The 21,640-nt window shown below is 41.0% G+C and overlaps 1 protein-coding gene across 1 annotated transcript in view; it reads left to right on the top strand.

The window, feature by feature from the left end:
• Window positions 1–203: 203 nt before the first annotated feature.
• PIP4P2 (phosphatidylinositol-4,5-bisphosphate 4-phosphatase 2) overlaps window positions 204–21,640 on the top strand; it is a 73,910-nt gene continuing 52,473 nt past the window's right edge. Inside the window, exon 1 of the mRNA XM_027561588.1 lies at window positions 204–386. Within this exon, the coding sequence (XP_027417389.1) occupies window positions 281–386 (106 nt within the window). The 5' untranslated portion in view covers window positions 204–280. The remainder of the gene's footprint in view (window positions 387–21,640) is intronic.

Consider the following 21,640-nt stretch of genomic DNA (forward strand, 5'->3'; position numbering starts at 1 on the left):
GTTTTTGGTGACCCTTGCATCCCACTCGGCTCCTCTGAGGTTTTGGTAGCCCTTGCCTCCATTAGCTCCTCGGTGCTTTCGGTGACTTGGCCCCTTTCCCTCGCGGTCTTCCCCAGTGGGCCCTCCCCTCTCCGCACCCCGCCCTCCTCCGCCCCCAGTTCCCCGCCCCGCCCCGCCGCCTCCTACCGTGTGACACAGCCCGGTCCTCCGAGCGGCCGCGGCGCCGACACCGCCTCCAGGGGCCGCGGACTCGGCCTGCGCGGCCGCCTCTGCCGCAGTCATGGCTGCTGACGGCGTGGACGAGCGCTCGCCGCTGCTGTCCGCGTCCCACTCGGGGAGTGTCACTCCCACGGCGCCCCCGTACCTCCAGGACAGCAGCCCCCGAGGTAAGGCCGGCGTGCACCTCTCCACTTCACAGGGGAGAAGCCTCGGACGTTCAATAGACCGCGATTTGGGAGGCGGAGGCTGGGAAAGACGGAGGCTGGCGGTGCCCCCTGAAGGGGAGCCCGCCTGCCCGGGAGGCCCCCCAGGGGCTTTCTCGGGGTGTAGTTTGGGGGGTGTGTGTGTATGTGTGTTTCGCCCCTTCCTCCCCACCGGTATGGGATGTGTGCGTGTGCACCCTGTCTTATCCACTGCTCTGTGTGTCTGTACTTCGCCACTTCTGACCCACGTACGGGATGTGACATGAATTTCCCAGGCTGGGCTTTGCTGTTTCACAGCAGCTCCTGAACTGCATCTGGATGATTTGGTGCAGATCTTCCGTAGTCATTCACAGTTCCTTTGGGTGGCCGAGAAGCCGGGAGTACTGCTCAACCTTGGCGTCTGTCCTTGAAAGGGCTTAGTTTGAAAAAATATGCATCTTCTACCATACTCCGTTCAATCAGGGAGTTGCCTTACCAAAAGGAATGGACGTTACTAATATATCTGAAACCTCTGTCCTTATTACTCCTGCTTGTAAGGAGTATGTGTTAATTTGAGTCGTAAATGCAAAGGAATAGAAGGCAAGATGGAATATTTTTGATGCATATCTAAGACTGAAATGGACTCTATAACATTGCATATTTCTCTTTATTTCTTTTCTCAAGGTGGAATCAAGAAAGATTTGATGGCAGTGGGATCTGAAGAAAATGAGGGGGAATCTATTTAGCAAACCATTCAATTATTCCAGTAACTATCCTTGTTCTAAGCCTGTAGTAGAAATAAGGCGGAGTCAGGAGTTAAAGATAACTGGAAAGCAGAGTCAGGGGTTATAGGAAATGGAAGGCTAGACTGAAAAAACACTTAGACTAGTGAAAAGATTGGTCAAATATGGCTCTTGCAAATGTAGGTTGTGTATCTCTCTTTTTTGGATAAATGTGAGAGGTTTAAGGAAGCACACAATAATGCTTTTGAAAATGTGAGTGGATCATGTTTCTTGTAACACAACTTTTTCTAAGTTCAAGTCTGAAATTGGAGCAGCTGTAGAGCAAGTTGAACTTGTCGAGTATTTAAAATTTCTGTTTAGCACTGTATAACTTTAAGAACAGCAATCTAGTTCTTAATCCACACTTAACAAGAAGCAGGACAAAGGAAAAAGATGTTTAGTTGTGAATAATTTAGTGTGATTGATGAGTTGAGAAATAAGGTGTGAACTGTACAGATACTCACACACTGAAAACCCGCAAGTCATGTTTGTTGGCCAGCATTAAAGATGTGTTAGAGGACCACTTGGGGGAATTTCCTTTACTGGGCAAATTTGATGTTAATATATTTACTATTATCTAAATTTTATAGTCTCCATTAGGTTTAAACACTTATTAATGACTGTTTCAACTTATCAAGTCACCTTTTTAAGAAAATATTTGACAGTTTATTGAGAGACAGAGTTTAGATTTAAGAAACTGTTTTATAACAGATTTTCATGCCTTCTATCTGGCATCTTTTTTTTTTAATTTTTAGTCAAATAGTAGCTAAATCATCCCACAAAAATGGTCATACTCATGGATCTGCTTGTAGATTTCTTTATCATTTGCCATGCAGTTGTTTAATCTGATAAGACTTCTGAAATCACACACTAAGGTAAAAGTTCCAGCTAAGGCACTAAGAAAATGAAGTTTTATTCCAGAAAACTTTTAACAATCAAAGAAATTCAATGTGTTATAAAATTCAACTGAGTAAATTTTTAAAGTCTTATTGGCTTCATTTATTGATTCATGAATCAGGCAGCCTCCCATCTAGCATATAGAAAGGAACTCCAGAGAGCTATCCATACAAAGTTTAAAGACTGATATAGGCAAAAGGCAGTGGGACAGGGAAATTATACTAGCAAAAAGTGGATTGATTGTGGCAAGGTCACTTTTCTTTAAAGGATGGCAGGTCTCTATCAGGCAGGTTGTCTCACTAGTGCTGATCAGGAGATTCCTGATTGATTAGGTTAACATTTCATTTCTGGGAGAAGCATGAAAGGTGAAAGGTGAAAGTGAAGTCACTCAGCCGTGTCCGACTCTTTTTGATGGACTGTAACCTACCAGGCTGCTCTGACCATGGGATTTTCCAGGTAAGAGTGGGTTGCCATTTCCTTCTCCAGGGGATCTTCCTGACCCAGAGGTTGAACCCAGGTCTACATAAGTGATTCCAGTTCGGGCTTGTTGTCTTGTTCTTAACAATTGACTTAGCCAAACGCTCTTTTCACCTATTGTAGAATTTTTTTCTTAACTGGTCATTGAGACGAGTTAGATAATTAGAAACACTAATTTTATATGGCATAATACCCAGGAAGCAAGAAGCATAAATGATAAGTAAAAGGCTTTTTTTTTTTTTTAATTTTTGGCAAAATATTTTTTCTTAATAAATAACAAATAAGAATATTGATAAATATTTTGCGAAATACATAGGATCTGATTCTAGAAGACCAGTGCTAGTCACTCATTCAGTAATTCATTGGTCAGGACCATGTGCCAGAGATTGCTCTAGGTAAACAAAACTAACCGAATTCATGCCGTCACGGAATCCACACTGTAATGTGGAGAAAGCATAAGTACAAACGTGGTTGAATCACTTCCGATTGCAAGAAACAGTCTTTCACTAGGCCAAATATTTTCAGTAGTTGACATCAATCAGAGTTGAGAGGCTTGGGATTCAAAAGACCAGAAATAAAACGTACTTTTTGATAAAGAACTTTGGCTTATGATAATTACCATCTATAATTATCCAGACTTTAAAAAAATTTTTGTAGAAGTGGTTAAAAGCCATAACTAGTGAATATTACAGCTACTAACCACTTCTACAAAAAAAAATGTTTAAAGTCTGGGTAGTTATAGGTGGGTTAATAGCCATAACTAGTGAATATTTGGCTTCCCTGGTGGCTCAGATGATAAAAGATCTGCTTGCAATGCGGGAGACCTGAGTTTGATTCCCGGAGGAAGGCATGGCAATGCACTCCAGTATTCTTGCCTGGAGAATCCTCATGGACAGAGGAGCCTGGTGCGCTACAGTCCATGGGGGTCACAAAGAGTCGGACACAGCTGAATGACTAAGCACAGTGAATATTTCCTCCAATTTAACCTTCCACCCTTTGTGTAACTTTCTAAGAACAGGGATGTGAGATCCCACCAGAAGATGAAATATTTCATTTCAAATAGAAACTTGATAGAATGTTTACTTGTAGACAAGTTATGGCTCAGATGGTAAAGAGTCTGCCTGCAGTGCAGGAGACACAGGATCAATCCTTGGGTCAGGAAGATCCTCTGGAGAAGGGAGTGGCTACCCACTACAGTATTATTGCCAGGAGAATTCCCTGGACAGAGGAGCTGGCAGGCTACAGTCCACGGGGTCACAAAAAGTCAGACATGACTGAGCGACTGACACTTTCACTTTTTTATTGATAATATTGTGAGAGGCAGTTCGTATTTGGGTCTCGTTTCACTTGTGTATCAAATCCCCCTGGGTTTCTAAGTAGAATGCTTCTAGTGGTCTTTGCTATCAGTACTGGATTCCTGTGTAGAGTAGGAAATCACCTCTCCATTTGGTATACTTTTCTGCTTTTTTTAAATCATAGAAATTAAAGTCAAAGAGTTTTAGCCTCATTTGAAAGGAGATTAGAAACATACCGCAAAACTTATTCAGTTTAGCTATATGTACTTGCTTTCTTTATACATCTGCTAATTTTATAGATAGGATGTGGCAAATGAATATGACATCTAAATTCATGAGACGTCATCTGTGAAAAATGGTTTATATTTGGGTTGTCTAATTATTTATGCATGGAATATGGGAATGTGATTATCTACTTCACTATAATTCTGTAGGGAAAAGGGTACTTTGTTATGCAGAGATATTTCATTTGTGTAGTTTATTTCTGTTTGTTATTTATTCAGAAAATAAATACTGGACTACTAGCCAGGCTTTGTGGTAAGAAAGGAAAAAACAGACATGGCTCTTCTTCCAGGTTAGTGGGGGATATTAAGACAAAAATTACATAGTCATTCAGACAAATACAAAGTGCAGTGGGGAAGAGGACAGTGCTAAAAATATATCCCATGCCCTGAGAGTATAGAAGATATCATGAAAAGATTTAGCCTGATTAGGAAAGGCTTTCGTCAGACTTGATTTAGGTATGAAAACTGAACAGTAGTTCATTTGTCAAACTGGGGATCAAAAGAACACTCTAAGCAAAAAAAAAAAAGGGGGGGGTGTGTGCAAAAGCCTGTAGCAGGATAGAGGATGGTGAGTACCAGGACCAGAGAGAAGGCCAGTGTGGTGAAAGCAGAAACAGCAATAGGAGATGAAATGCAGAATGGGAGGAGAGAGGGTGCTGTGGTTCATGTTCTCCAAAGACTTTCCTCCTCTCCTAAGAACTATGCTTTTTGATATTCAACTCCTAGAATAGTTCTTCTCTTTGAATCTGGACTGATATTGTGATTGCTTTTAGGCCACAGAATATTGTAATAGAGACCTGGATGACTGGAGACTAGGCCACAAGAAGTCTTCTAGCTTTTGCTTTGCTGTTGTTCAGAAGCTCAGTTGTATCCGACTATCTGCAACCCCGTGGACTGCAGCTCGCCAGGCCTCCCTGTCCTTCACTATCTCCTGGAGTTTGCTCAGACTGATGTCCATTGAATTGGTGATGCCATCCAACCATCTCATCCTCTGTTGTCCCTTCTCCTCCTGCCCTCAATCTTTCCCAGCATCAGGGTCTTTTCAAATGAGTCAGTACTTTGCATTAGGTAACCACAGTATTGGAGTTTCAGCTTCAACATCAGTCCTTCCAATGAATATTCAGGGTTGATTTCCTTTAGGATTGACTCGTTTGATCTCTTTGCTGTCCAAGGGACTCTCAAGAGCCTTCTCCAACACCACAGTTCAAAAGCATCAATTCTTTTCTGTTCAGCCTTCTTTAGGGTCCAATTTTCACATCCATACATGCCTACAAGAAAAAGCATAGTTTTGACTAGATGGACTTTGGTCGGCAAAGTGATGTCCTTGCTACACTGTCTAGGCTTCTCGTAGCTTTTCTTCCAAGGAGCAAGTGCGTTCTAATTTCATGGCTGCAGTCATTGTCCACAGTGATTTTGGAGCCCAAGAAAGTAAAGTCTGTCATTGTTTCCATTTTTTCCCCATCCATTAGCCATGAACTTATGGGCCTGGATGCCATGATTTTAGTTTTCTGAATGTTGAGTTTTAAGCCAGGTTTTCACTCTACTCTTTCACTTTCATCAAGAGGCTCTTTAGTTCCTCTTTGCTTTCTGCCATAAGGGTGGTATCATCTGCATATCTGAGGTTATTGATATTTCTTCCAACAATCTTGATTCTAGCTTGAGTTCCTCAAGTCCAGCATTTCGCGTGATGTACTCTGCATATCAGTTAAATAAGCAGGGTGATATTATACAGCCTTGACGTACTGCTTTCCCCATTTTGAATCAGTCTGTTGTTCCATGTCCAGTTCTAACTATTACTTCCTTGAGTTGCATACAGGTTTCTCAAAAGGCAGGTAAGGTGGTCTGGTATTCCCGTCTCTTTAAGCCAGTTTGTTGTGATCCACACAGTCAAAGACTTTAGTGTAGTCAGTGAAGCAGAAGTAGATGTTTTTCTGGAACTCTCTTGCTTTTTCTATGATCCATGGATGTTTGCAATTTGATCTCTGGTTCCTCTGCTTTTTCTAAATCCAGCTTGTACATCTGGAAGTTCTCAGTTCATATATAGTTGATGTCAGGCTTGAAGGATTTTTAGCATTACCTTGATAGCATGTGAATGGAGTGCAACTGCATGGTAGTTTGAACATTTTTTGGCATTGCCCTTCTTTGGGATTAGAATTAAATCTGACCCTTTCCAGTCCTGTGGCCACTGCTGAGTTTTCCAAGTTTGCTGGCACATTGAGTGTAGCACTTTAACAGCATCATCTTTTAGGATTTGAAATAGCTCTACTAGCTTTGTTCATAGTAGTGCTTTTGAAGGCCCACTTGACTTCACATTCCAGGATGTCTGTGGCTCTAGGTGAGTGACCACACTATCATGGTTATCTGGGTCATTAAAACCTGTTTTGTATAGTTAGATTCTGAGTATTCTTGCCACCTCTTCTTAAACTCTTCTGCTTCTGTTAGGTCCATGCTATTTCTGTCCTTTATTGTGCCCATCTTTGCATGAAATATTCCCTTGATATCTCTAATTTTCTTGAAGAGATCTCTAGTCTTTCCCATTCTGTTGTTTTCCTCTATTTCTTTGCATTGTTCGCTTAGGAAGACTCTCTCTCCTTGCTATTCTTTGAAACTCTGCATTCAGATGGGTATATCTTTTCTTTTCTCCTTTGCCTTTTGCTTCTCTACTTTTCTCAGCTATATATAAGGCCTTCTCAGAAAACCATTTTGCCTTTTTGCATTTCTTTTTCTTGGGGATGGTTTTTATCACCACCTCCTGTACAATGTTACGAACGTCTGTCCCTAGTTCTTCTGACACACTGTCTATCAAATCTGATCCCTTGAACCTATTTGTCACATCCGCTGTATAATTATAAGGGATTTGACTTAGTTCATGATTTAATTGCCTAGTGGTTTTCCCTACTTTCTTCAATTTAGTCTGAATTTGGCAATAAGGAGTTCATGATCTGAGCTACAGTCAGCTCCTGGTTTTGTTTTTGCTGACTCTATAGAGATTCTCATCTTCAGCTGCAAAGAATATAATCAGTCAGATTTTGATATTGACCATCTGGTGATGTCCACATGTAGTCTTCTCTTGTGTTGTTGGAAGAGGGTGTTTGCTGTGACGAGTGTTTTCTTGGCAAAACTCTGTTAGCCTATGCCCTGCTTCGTTCTGTACTCCAAGGCCAAACTTGCCTGTTACTCCAGATATCTCTTAACTTCCTGCTTTTTCATTCTAGTCCCCGGTGTTTCAAAGGGCATCTTTTTTCCTTTAGTTCTAAAATGTGTTGTAGGTCTTCATAGAACCGTTCAACTTCAGCTTCATCTTCATTAGTGCTTCAGGCATAGAGTTGGATTACTGTGATGTTGAGTTTTTTACCTTGGATATGAACTGAAATCATTCTGTCATTTTTGAGTTTGGATCCAAGTACTGCATTTAGAGTCTTTTGTTGACTATGAAGGATACTCCATTTCTTTTAAGGGATTCTTGCCCATGGTCATAGATATAACAATCATCTGAATTAAATACGCCCATTCTGGTTCATTTTAGTTCACTGAGTTTAAAAAAGTCAGTGTTCACTCTTGCCATCTCCTGTTTGACCACGTCCAATTTACCTTGACTCATGGATCTAACATTCCAGTTCCTATGCAGTATTGTTTGTGGTAGCGTCGGAGTTTACTTTCACTACCAGACACATCCGCAACTCGGCATTGTTTCTGCTTTGGCTCAGACTCTTCATTCCTCCTGGAGGTATTACTTTGCTCTTCTCCTGTAGCGTTTGTTGTTCCATCACTCAGTTGTGTCCGGCTCTTTGCGACCCCACGGACTGCAGCGTGCCAGGCTTCCCTGTCCTTCACCCTCTCCTGGAGCTTGCGCAGACTCATGTCCATTGAGTCAGTGATGCCATCCAACCATCTCATCCTCTGTGGTCCCCTTCTCCTCCTGCCCTCAATCTTTCCCAGCATCAGGGTCTTTTCCAGTGAGTCAGCTCTTCTCTTCAGGTGGCCAAAGTATTGGAGCTTCAGCTTCAGCATCGATCCTTCCAGTATTAAGAGTTGATTTCCTTTAGAATTGACTCATTTGGTATCCTTGCAGTCCAAGGGACTCTTGAGAGTCCTCTCCAACACCACAGTTCAAAAGCAACAATTCTTCTGTACTCAGCCTTCTTTATGGTCCAACTTCACATCCATGCATGACTACTGGAAAAATCATAGCTTCAACTATACAGACATTTGCCTTTAAAGTAATGTCTTTGCTTTGTAATACGCCATCTAGGTTTGTCATAGTTTTTCTTCCAAGGAGCAAGTGTCTTTTAATTTCATGGCTGCAGTCACCAACCACAGTGATTTTGGAGCCCAAGAAAATAAAGTCTGTTTCTGTTTTTTCCCCATCTATTTGCCACGAAGTCATGGGACTGGATGCCATGATGATAACCTGGACTCAGGTAGTGGTAGAGGTGGAGAGATAAGAAGACATTAGGGATTGCTGACGTGGGGCTGATGATAGATTAAATGTAGGAATGAGAAGGAAGTGTCAGGCTATTTCCTAGAACTCTGGCTTGTACAGCCTGGTATGCTTACACTGAGACATAGAGAATACCAGAAGAGGACCAAGTTTTGAAGAACACAAATCATGAGCTTAGTTTTAGACATGATGTATTTAAAGTACTTTCCAATATCCAAAAAAAGATCTCACATAGGCAATTGGATCTAGGGGTGCAGGGCTAATAATGAGGACTGGGCTGAAAATATAAAATTGTGTCACATATTGGTGATAGCCAAATACATGGATCTTAATTTAGAGTTGCCCAGATCCACACAGATTGTGATGAGATAGAACATACATGTGTTAAGATGTTAATTATCCTCTATCTGTGGAGTAGCAGAAGCCTTTAGGCCAGTGGCCTCCAGCTTTGAGTATCTATACAAAGATTTTCATTTTCTCTGTGTACCAAAATGTTTAAAAGTTGGAAGCTTTATCTGAGCCCACTTAGAGAGAAAGAACAACATGAGAAGAGGAGAGAGCCTTGGACAAAGCTTTGAGAAACTCCCACATTCAATGACCAGTTACATTAAGATGAACCTGCAAAAAGGCTGATAAGTTTCTTCCAGTGACGTAGGGTGAAAACCAGGAGACTGTACTCTTACAGAATCAAGGAGAAGAAAACACTTCAAAAAGGGAATGATCAAACATGTCAAAAGCTACAAGAAAGGACAAACAGATATAATCTAAAAAATGTCATTTGAATTTAGTGTCATGAAAGTTATCAGTGACCTTGTTGAGAATTGTTTAGATATGTTTATATGCAAATCCTTTTTAAGAGAACTGAGGAACTGTTCATTTCCATCTAATGTAATATGCTAATTACATTTATTTTAATCATAAAATTACCTCAAATCAACTTCAATAAAGAGGTTAATACTCCTTTATTGTGAAAACAAGCTTAGATTACCTATGAAACATTTTAGAAGGCATTGACATTTCCTTTTCACCTTGTTTCTCTTTAAAAAGTGTATAAATTCATAGTTGCTTGAGGAAATGTTTTCAGTGACTAGAAAATAAATTGACTCCTGGTTGGAGAGATAAGTTATTTAATATGAGCCTTTGTACATCTTACTTAGAAATTGTACAATAAGGAAGGTATATTTTAGTGGTTCTCTTAAGTCCTCTCCCTGAAGAAATCTAAGTGAAAATGGTTCCTCACTTCAACGTCTTTACAGTGGGGCAAAGTTTATTTCACTTAGAGCTACGTCCTACACTAGGCTAGAGTTTCACTAGACGCTGTAGAGTGCCTTGATTCAGGCTGTTATAACAGAATACCATGGACTGGATGGCTTAAACAGCAAACATTTATTTCTCACAGTTCTGGAGTCTGGAAAGTCCAGGGTGGAGGATCCAGCAGATTCGGTGTCTAGTGAGAGCTCTCTTCTGGGTTGCAGAGCCCCCAACCTCTCCTTGTATCCTCACTGTGGCAGAAAGAGGGCAAGAAAGCTCTCTTGGGTTCTTTTCAGAAGAACACCAGTCTCAGTCATGAGATCTCCATTCTCGTGACCTAATTATCTCCCAAAGTTCCCACCTCCTAATACCATCATATTGGAGGTGGGTAGGATCCAACATATGAATGGTGAGGGGATCACAACATTCAGTCCATTGCACTGAGCTAGCATTCTGTAATCTCTTGGGACAGTCTTAAGTTTCTGAACCTTGCATCCTTGCAGAGTTTAAGGTTGGCTGTGGATTGGCAGGAACAGATAAGGTCGACCCAGAGACCTACACTTACCTCCTGTAAGATTAAATTAAATTCTCATTTTATTTGCCAAGGTTTCTGAAAACCCACTAGAAACCAGTTGTCACCATGAGGGGAAATAGATGCAGCATATTTAACAGCAGCTACCTGAAGCTCCCAGTAAGGGTGTGTATCTGCTGTGATACTGAGAAGGTAGGAAAGCTTGATTTTGTGCTGTGCTGAAGCTCATCCTCCATTTAAGGAGATTTTTTTCCCCAATAATTCTTTTTTTGTTTGTTTTTTTACTGAAATATAGTTGATTTACAATGTTGTTTCAGGTGTATAGGCAAGTGATTCAGTTATATATATATATTGCCTGGAAAATCCCATGGATGAAGGAGCCTGGTGGGCTGCAGTCCACGGGGTCGCAAAAAGTCGGACACGACTGCGCAACTCCACTTTCACTTTTCACTTTCATGCATTGGAGAAGGAAATGGCAACCCACTCCAGTGCTCTTGCCTGGAGAATCCTAGGGACAGGGGAGCCTGGTGGGCTGCCATCTATGGGGTCGCACAGAGTTGGACATGACTGAAGCGACTTAGCAGCATATGTATATATATATAATTTTAAGATTCTTTTCCATTATAATTTTAACAAGATATTGAATATAGGTCCCTGTGCTCTGCTTGTACAGAACAGTTCTTGAATCAAAATCTGCTTCACTGAGACCATATCCTTATGAAGGGAAAATAGAGCCCAAACATTACTGAAGTATATCTTCTTCCAGGTTTCCAATATTCTGGCAAGCCTGTTTCCTATTATAATCCTTTTCTGTTATAATCCTATTCAGCAGGCTCCATGAATAAAGCTCCATGATTCTTTTATTCCATTTTATAATGCCCGCATAGCCTCCTGGCTCTACCAAACATCTTGAAAACATTAATCAAGGCATATTTCATTCAACCATTTCAAATATTTGAGCACCTGTTACACAGATCCAGATGACAAGGAGCTTACATTTCAGTGTAACATGACAAATGCCTTTGCTAAGCTTTACAGTTCCAGAAACTGAAGAGAATTAAGTATCATGAGGATAGTTAACTGGCCGTGTGGGGAGTATTTCAGGCAATGTGTTCAGAAAAGGTATCTCAGAGATGACCATTGCTCAGACACCTGAAAAAGAAATTGAGATCAGTCGTTGGAAGATTAAGGGAGGAGTGTGTCAGGCAGCTGGAACAACGGGCACAAAACATTCTGTTTTAAAGCAGAGGACAGTTGTTCCTAGTGTAGTGACTTGGGGGAAGTATGGTAGAAAGTGTTATGGGTCTAGGCTAGCATACACCAGGAGAGCTTTGTTGATGAAAAAATGCAAAAAGTGAAAGTTATGAGTTAAGCTTTCTTTGGGGCTAAATGGGGAACATAGCCTGGGAGACAGCCCCTCAGATAGCCCTGAGGAACTGCTCCAGAGAGGTAAGGGAGCAGTCCCACATATGTGATTTTAGTGAAAGGGGTGTGCGTGCAGCGAAGCACTCCTTTTGGCAGAATGTTGCTGCTAGTCATGAGGAGCAGAAGTCTCTCCATTACTGATTTTAGTCTTTTTCTAGATATGAGAAGATGCAAGGGCTTTCCCTAGTGTCTCAGTGGTAGAGGATCTGCCTTGCAGTACAGGAGGCACAGGTTCAGTCCCCGGGGCAGGAAGATCCCAGATCTCACGTGCTGGGAAGATCCCGCATGTCTTGGAGCAACTCAGCCCATGCACCACAACCACTGAGCATCTGCCCTAGAGCCTAGGCCCCACAGCTGCTGAAGCCTGTGCCCCCAGAGTCCGTGTTCCACAACAAGAGGGGCCTCCACAGCAAGAAGCCCCCACACAGCGACTAGAGGGTAGCACCCATTTGCCACAACTAGAGCAACAAAAATGCAGCACAGTCAAAAAAGAAAAATAAATGAAATCAATAAAATCATCTGTTTAAAAAAAAGATGCAAGAAAATGTGCTCGTAAAATCTTCTCTTGAGAATACCTACCTCTCTAAAGGCCTGTTCTGCCAGTTTGTCCCCCAAATACAGAATGCCTCATTCCTGATCGCCTCCCTGACCTCCTTTCAGGGCGTGCTGAAAGTCAGCAACTACAGGGGCTAGGACTTCATCCTTGTAGAGGCAGATGGCGGGTAATAGGTTTCATGGCAGCTTTGTTGGCCACCATCAGAGACGGGACTGTGTGCTCAGGGTAATGGAAGCCATGGAAATTTTGAAGCAAATGAGAGACATGAAATGTGAAATGTTTTAGCTTTAAGTAGATCATCCTGGTTGATGTTTAGAGAATGAATTATTGGGGGGGAGGGCAGGGAATGAGAAGAGGCTAATAAGACATGAAACTAATCAGGAGGCTGTTGGAGTGAAATAGGCAAGAGGTAATGGTGCTCTGAACCAAGGTAGAGGTGATGGAAGCAGTAAAATATGGTTAGATTCAAGACATATTTTAAGCAAAGAGCAGCAGGACTTGGTGAAGGATTGAATCAGTGGAAAGAAAGGAATCACACATGTCCAAAACTGAGCTAAAAAGCTAGGTAAAAAATGTACTTTTTTTCTAAAGTGGGAAAACTGAAAGAGTTTGGTGTGTGGAGGGGGATGAGAAGAAAGAAGGACAGTGGAAATAAATATTTTGTTTCAGACAAGTTGAGTGTGAAATACCTTCAGTCATCATTCTATTGAAAGTGTCCAGTATGCAGTTGGATATGCAAGTCTGGAATCTGGGGAGAGATCAGGCCTGAGAAATACATTTCATTCAACAGTTACCTATTAGATGTATGGTAAGGCTTTGCTGTAGTGGGAGATGATATTTTCAGCTTCTCATCTATTCCCAAGGATTCTTCATACTCTTCAGAAATGTCAGACTTTTAGGATACAGCATTCTGTTAAAATCTTGCAAGATTTGCCAGATGGATACAGATGTTAGATAGATATATACAGATGTTAGAGAGGAGACTCATAGCAGGATGTATGTTCACAACTATATTTCAGAGCAGTAAGCATCTGTCTGGGAAGTGATCAGTGGAAACCCTAAGCCTTCCACTTTGGAGGAAAGCCGACAACCCTGAATACAGCTTTATGCTCAGCTGTTACAAGTTTCCTTTTTATAAGGATGAAGAGATATTGTACAACCTAAGAATGACAACCCTTTAATCAATTTTAAAAGGGAATGCATTCTGCCTGCTGCTCTGTTCTTTTGAGAGAATTTCTACTTTTCTTTTTTTGAGGTTGGGTGGAGAGTGCATCAGAGTTTGTGTTGCTTTGGCATGTCCCTAGATTTTTTCCTTTTCCTATTATAAAGTGAATTTCTTTTTCTCCGAAAGAATACAAATAAATATGTAAAAAATAAATGAAAAATGTGTCTCCTCTTCCTGGTCTTCAGGTAAGTTCCTCAGGCATTGTGTAACTGAATTCCTGAGTAGCCTGAGATAATCTGCCACCGGCTGTGCTGCTGCTGCTGCTGCTAAGTCGCTTCAGTCGTGTCCGACTCTGTGCGACCCCATAGATGGCAGCCCACCAGGCTCCCCCGCCCCTGGGATTCTCCAGGCAATAACACTGGAGTGGGTTGCCATTTCCTTCTCCAATGCATGAAAGTGAAGTCGCTCAGTGTCCGACTCTTTGTGACCCCGTGGACTGTAGCCCAGCAGGCTCCTGCATCCATGGGATTTTCCAGGCAAGGATACTGGAGTGGGTTGCCATTTCCTTCTCCAATGAAGGAAAGTGAAAAGTGAAAGTGAAGTCGCTCAGTCGTGTCCTACTCTTAGCGACCCCATGGACTGCAGCCCACGAGGCTCCTCCATCCATGGGATTTGCCAGGCAAGAGTTCTGGAGTGGGGTGCCATTGCCTTCGCCACCGGGTGTAGTTTGGCCTACAGGGACCTGACACTTTTGAAATCTTTCAGCCAGTTAATAGCTGTGACCTCAGAGTAGTTACTTTACAACTCTAGGCCTCCGTTTTCACTTGAGAAGAAGTAGTACAATGTGTTCCCTTTTGCTTTTTCATCTCATGACATAATTGTTCTTGGTAAGGAATCTAGATATACCTAAGATAAAAATATCTATAACTTTAAAATATTGTCATTGTTCAGTTGCTCAGTCGTGTCCGACTCTTTGCGACCCCATGGACTGCAGCACACCAGGCCTCCCTGTCCATCACCATCTCCTGGAGCTTGCTCAAACTCATGTCCATTGAGTTGAGTCAGTGATGCCATCCAATCATCTCATCCTCTGTTGTCCCCTTCTCCTCCTGGCTTCAGTCTTTCCCAGCATCAGGGTTTTTTCTAATGAGTCGGTTCTTGACATCAGGTGGCCAAAGCACTGGAGCTTCAGCTTCAGTATCAGTCCTTCCAGTGAATATTTAGGATTAATTTCCTTTAGGATTGACTGATTTGGTCTCCTTGCTGTCCAAGGGACTGGTTATTATCTTTGTTTTTACTTCACTCTTTCACTGCCAATGTCCCTTTTTAACTAAAATTACTATTTCTTCCAGTATACTTTTGAAAATTGCAAAGACAATATATTGAGCATTAAGGAGTGCTACATAGCTCTTTTAAGCATCAGAAGGCCAACTAGCATATGATATTTTTTCTTCTGTAGAAAGTATTTGTATGTGCCATATGACCATTAGAGCATTTGATTCAAAGCATGTATTTCTAAAGGCAGTGGAAAAATCTCTTTTCCTCCCATGCTTTGTCAAGTTGAGATATTTAAGCTTTGCATATCCATAATACAAATTTAAAACCTGTATACAGAAAGCTTCTAATAGTTGCATCTGAACAGGTGAAGTTTTAAAATTTCAGAGATTAAAGTGCTAAGATTCACCATCCAGAGGAAAAGCAATACTTAGAAATGATAGTGAACAGACTTAAAATAAGAGACTTTCACCAACACCTGAGTGGTTATTAATCCTAGAGCATAGGAATTTCCCAGAGAAGGAAATGGCAACCCACTCCAGTACTCTTGCCTGGAAAATTCCATGGATGGAGGAGCCAGGTAGGCTACAGTCCATGGGGTTGCAAAGAGTCAGACACGATTGAGCGACATTACTTTCTTTCTTTTTATAGTTCCTTTTGAAGAAGGAAATGGCAACCCACTCAAGTGTTCTTGCCTGGAGAATCCAATGGACAGAGGGGCCTTGTGGGCTGCAGTCTATGGGGTTGCAAAGAGTCGGCCATGACTAAGCAACGAACACATACACACACATAGGAATTTCCCAAATAAACACTGATCTCTACTGAGCTGTATAGGTTCTACCAGTTAATACAAAATTATTTTTTAAATTTATAAGAAAACTATTTTCCAGATTTACAGAATTCAGGGATCCTGTTCTGGTTCTCTACATAGAAAGCTTTGTGCAATGCCTTGCACAACAAAAGTAGTATTTCCATTTACTGACAGTCTCTAATGAGAACATAGGTTATTTTTAAATCTACCAGACATGCCTGAAAATAAGCTGGGCTTCATGGAAGACATACATCTTTTATGACCTAGTCTAAGAAGTCACTTCTGCCACACTTAATTGGTCAAAACAGTTATAAGTCACCTGCATGTAAGGTGAAGAAATATAGACTTCAAATCTAACTCAAGTGTAGATGAGTGTCAAAGAATTTTGCAGCCATATGTAAAACCACCACAATAATCTGTGACATATACACAAATGGAGACACTGTGCAGCTGGAAAAGAAATGAGGAAGTCCTACATACCTTTATGGAAAGATTGCCAGGATATAAAATAAAATGAAAAACGTCAGGTGAAGAACGATGAAGGCCTTTTTTTTTTCTTTTTAACAAAAACGGAGAAATGAGAATGTGTGTGTGTGTGTGTGTATTAATATTACCTGTACTGGGCTTAAGAAACACTGAAAGGACTTAAAAAAAATGATTTACCTGGAAATCTTTGAAGTGGGCCATGATAAATTAACACAGAAATTGGAGTAACACTTCTAAGTATACATTTTTTGCATGAATATTGATTTTTGGGTCATGAAAATGTGTTACTTATAAAAATTTAATGTATTAGAAAGCACTTTGGCCACATGGTGTTATTGATTCTTGTAGATTTTATCCTTGACTGGGACCCTGAGTACTTTAGCATGTGCTATTTTTTAGACCCTATCCCTACCCCTCTGTACTGGCCCCTGGAGTGGAACCTTGCATTTCTTTGTGTTTGATTTAGTCCATTGCTCCAACTGGTCAAGACTTTAATAGGAAGGACCCTGTTTTCACATGGGGATCGTGCAGATGCACATGTATCACTATGTGTGTGTTTTTCCTAAGACCACACTCACTGCTTCACACCAGTGTCATTTATTAGCCACTTCTAGTCTACTCTAGACAAAGATTGACTTTTTGCTTACTGTGGGTAGGTTAGTAGGAAAGGGATTTTGGAAAATGAAGCATTCAAATTCTATCCATTCATCAAAGTCCTTTCTTTCTGTGTAATCCTTTCTAATCTCTGTTACTGGACAATATTTGTTCCCAAACCAATATCTCTCAATGTTTCTACTATATATTTTAAAACTTATTTGTGTGCATGACCTTATCGAGGAAGACAAGGAGGGAGACAGGATTCTTGGATCTTTCATCTCTGTTCCCTTGCACTTGATCTTATATTTCTAGGCATTAAACAAGTTATCAGTTGTATGAATGAAAGGATGAGAAAACAAAGAAGGATGCTGCTGGTGATTTTGAAGTCACTCAGGGAGTGAAGGTTTTATAAGGAGCTGGAAGAACATGAGAAGAAAACGTGGATAGGAGCTCCACCATTGTACTTCCAGCTGGCTACAATGAGGAACTCCCCACACTTAATAGATTAACTTTTGGATTTTTTTTTTAGTGGCTTCTCAGTTTTTATATTTTAATAGAAATGGAAAAGTGGGAGCAGTAATGTTTTATTTTCTTGGGCTCCAAAATCAATTTGGACGGTGACTGCAGCCATGAAATTAAAAGATACTTGGTCCTTGGAAGGAAAGTTACAACAAACCTAGAAAACATATTAGAAAGCAGAGACATCACTTTGCTGATAATAGTCTGTAGAGTCAAAGCTATGGTTTTTCCAGTAGTCATGTACTGATGTGAGAGTTGGACCACAAAGAAGGCTGAGTACCAGAGGATGGATGCTTTTGAATTGTGGTGCTGGAGAAGACTCTTGAGAGTCCCTAGGACAGGAAAGAGATTAGACCAGGTAATGCTAAAGGAAATCAACCCTGAATACTCATTGGAAGGACTGATGCTGAAGCTGAAGCTTTAATACTTTGGCTGCCTGATGCAAAGAGATGACACGTTGGAAAAGATCTTTATTCTGGGAAAGACTGAGGGCAGGAAGATAAGGGCGTGACAAGATGAGATGGTTGGATGGCATCACCAACTTAAAGGACATGAGTTTGAGCAAATTTCAGGAGATACTGAAGGACAGAGAAGTCTAGCATGCTGCAGTTCACAGGGTCACAAAGAGTCGGACAAGACTTAGTGACTGAACAACAACTTTTGTCTATAATCTATTAATCCTTAGGTCTTTTTTTTTTAATGAGTGAAATATTTCAAAATGGAAAACTATTGAGTGTAATATTATCCTTCATCTATCGTATCATCTAATTTCATCAGAGCTTAACATTATGCTGTGCTGTTTCATGTGTTTAAGCAAATAACACATCACAAATCCAGTTGAGCTTGTTCCCTTCCACACACTGAGTTTATCTCCCCATATTTTCTCATCTAAAATGTTTTAAAGCAAATTTTGGGATCAGTTATATTTCAGATCAGATCAGATCAGTCGCTCAGTTGTGTCCGACTCTTTGCGACCCCATGAATCGCAGCACGCCAGGCCTCCCTGTCCATCACCAACTCCCAGAGTTCACTGAGACTCATGTCCATCGAGTCAGTGATGCCATCCAGCCATCTCATCCTTTGTCGTCCCCTTATCCTCCTGCCCCCAATGCCTGCCAGCATCAGGGTCTTTTCAAATGAGTCAACTCTTCGCATGAGGTGGCCAAAGTACTGGAGTTTCAGCTTCAGCATCATTCCTTCCAAAGAAATCCCAGGGCTGATCTCCTTCAGAATGGACTAGTTGGATCTCCTTGCAGTCCAAGGGACTCTCAAGAGTCTTCTCCAACACCACAGTTCAAAAGCATCAATTCTTTGGCGCTCAGCCTTCTTCACAGTCCAACTCTCACATCCATACATGACCACAGGAAAAACCATAGCCTTGACTAGGCAGACCTTTGTTGGCAAAGTAATGTCTCTGCTTTTGAATATGCTATCTAGGTTGGTCATAACTTTCCTTCCAAGGAGTAATCGTCTTTTAATTTCATGGCTGTAGTCACCATCTGTAGTGATTTTGGAGCCCAGAAAAATAAAGTCTGACACTGTTTCCACTGTTTCCCCATCTATTTCCCATGAAGTGGTGGGACCAGATGCCATGATCTTCGTTTTCTGAATGTTGAGCTTTAAGCCAACTTTTTCACTCTCCACTTTCACTTTCATCAAGAGGCTTTTGAGTTCCTCTTCACTTTCTGCCATAAGGGTGGTGTCATCTGCATATCATGTATTTTAAAGCTGTGACTCATGAATACTTGTGACCTGCAAGTTGTCATTTAGCGTGTATACCTAGTTGTATGCAAAGGAGTGGCTGGCTTTCTCTCAGAAAATGAGCACAATCTGTGACAGTGAAAATGAGCTGTCTAGGAAGAGTGACAGGGGAGGAATTTGTTTTCTCCTCATGCTGTAGGAGAAGCGTCTAAATTTCTAGGCAAGTGTTTTTTTGCCTTGGAAATTATTTTTCTGTACTAAAAAAGAGTCTCTATTTTTCTTGAAACACATACTTTCTTGGAAGCAATATTGTAAACAACAAGTTAAGAATGGAGCCATGCATACAAACAGTATGATTTCACATATATAGGGTCAGAAAAAATTCCTTTTTTCAATAAAAATAAGTGTAGTAGTTGATGAAATGAGAGAAGAATATGTAATTGATTAGCTCTCAATACTTGAAGGAAGCACTAGTGCCACTGATGAAAGGCACTAGAATGAGATAAAAACATTGCTTAATGAGACATAGATGGAGCAGAAGCTTTTGTCATCCAGGAATTGGTCATTGGCAGATCGTTGGGCATTTCATGCCAGTATCTCCAGTTATATAGCAGTATTTTAGAAAAGGCAGAGGAACCAGAGATCAAATTGCCAACATCTGCTGGATCATCAAAAAAGCAAGAGAGTTCCAGAAAAACATCTATTTCTGCTTTATTGACTATGCCAAAACCTTTGACTGTGTGGATCACAATAAACTGTGGGAAATTCTGAAAGAGATGGGAATACCAGACCACCTGACCTGCCTCTTGAGAAACCTGTATGCAGGTCAGGAAGCAACAGTTAGAACTGGACATGGAACAACAGACTGGTTCCAAATAGGAAAAGGAGTACGTCAAGGCTGTATATTGTCACCCTGTTTATTTAACTTATATGCAGAGTACATCATGAGAAACTCTGGGCTGGAAGAAACACAAGCTGAAATCAAGATTGCTGGGAGAAATATCAATAACCTCAGATATGCAGATGACACCACCCTTATGGCAGAAAGTGAAGCGGAACTAAAAAGCCTCCTGATGAAAGTGAAAGTGGAGAGTGAAAAAGTTGGCTCAACATTCAGAAAATGAAGATCATGACATCTAGTCCCATCACTTCATGAGAAATGTATGGGGAAACAGTGGAAACAGTGTCAGACTATTTTTTTTTTTTTTGCAGCCATGGCATTAGAAGACGCTTACTCCTTGGAAGGAAAGTTGTAGCATATTAAAATGCAGAGACATTACTTTGTAAACAAAGGTCCGTCTAGTCAAGGCTATGGTTTTTCCAGTGGTCATGTATGAATGCGAGAGTTGGACTATAAAGAAAGCTGAGCACCGAAGAATTGATGCTTTTGAACTGTGGTGTTGGAGAAGACTCTTGAGAGCCCCTTGGACTGCATGGAGATCCAACCAGTCCATCCTAAAGGAGATCAGTCCTGGGTGTTCATTGGAAGGACTGATGCTAAAGCTGAAACTCCAATACTTTGGCCAGCTGATGCAAAGAGTTGACTCATTGGAAAAGACCCTGATGCTGGGAGGGACTTGGGGCAGGAGGAGAAGGGGACGACAGAGGATGAGATAGCTGGATGGTATCACTGATTCGATAGACATGAGTATGAGTAAACTCTGGGAGTTGGTGATGGACAGGGAGGCCTGGCTTGCTGTGATTCATGGGGTCACAAAGAATCAGACACGACTGAGCGACTGAACTGAATACCTTTCCTGCTCAAACTCTTCCAAAAAATTACAGATGGAAGAAAACTCTGAACTCATTCTATGAGGCCACCATCACTCTGATAGCAAAACCAGATAAAGACATCAAAAAAAATAAACTTATAAGCTAGTATCACTGATGAACATAGATGTAAGAATCCTGAACAAAATTCTAGCAAACAGAATTTAACAACATATGAAAGGATCATCCAGCATGATCAAGTGGGGTTATTCCCAAGGATGCAAGGATTTTCAATATACCCAAGTCAATCAATGTGATACTCCATATTAACAAACTGAAAGACAAAAACCATAGATCATCTCAATAGATGAAGAGAAACTTTCAACAAAATTCAATACTCATTTGTGATTAAAAAAAAAAAAACCCTCTAGAAAATCAACATAGAAACAATTACCTCAATATAATAAAGGCCATATACAACAAACCCACTGCAAACATTGTTCTCGGTGGTTACATACTGAAATCATTTCCTCTAAGATCAGGAAGAGGACAAAGTTTCCCACTTTCACCACTGTTATTCCACATAGTTTTGAAAGTCCTAGCCACAGCAATCAGAGAAGAAAAAGAAATAAAAGAAATTCAGATTGGAGAAGAAAAATATAACTGTCACTGTTTGCAGCTGACATGATACTATACAGGCTGCTGCTGCTGGTGCTAAGTCGCTTCAGTCGTGTCCGACCCTCAGTGACCCCATGGACTGCAGCCCACCAGGCTCTTCCGCCCATGGGACTTTCCAGGCAAGAGTACTGGAGTGGGGTGCCATTGCCTTCTCCAGGATACTATACATAGAAAACCCAAAAAAGGCCACCAGAAAATCCCTAGAACAAATCAATGAATACAGCAAAGGCTCAGGATATAAAATTAATACACAAAAACCCCTTGTAATCTTAAACACTAACATTGAAAAATAAGAAAGGGAAAGTAAGGAAAGAATCCCATTCATCATTGTAACAAAAAGAATAAAATATCTCAGAG

The sequence above is a fragment of the Bos indicus x Bos taurus genome, chromosome 14 (genome assembly GCF_003369695.1).
Source record: "Bos indicus x Bos taurus breed Angus x Brahman F1 hybrid chromosome 14, Bos_hybrid_MaternalHap_v2.0, whole genome shotgun sequence".
Lineage (NCBI taxonomy): Eukaryota > Metazoa > Chordata > Mammalia > Artiodactyla > Bovidae > Bos > Bos indicus x Bos taurus.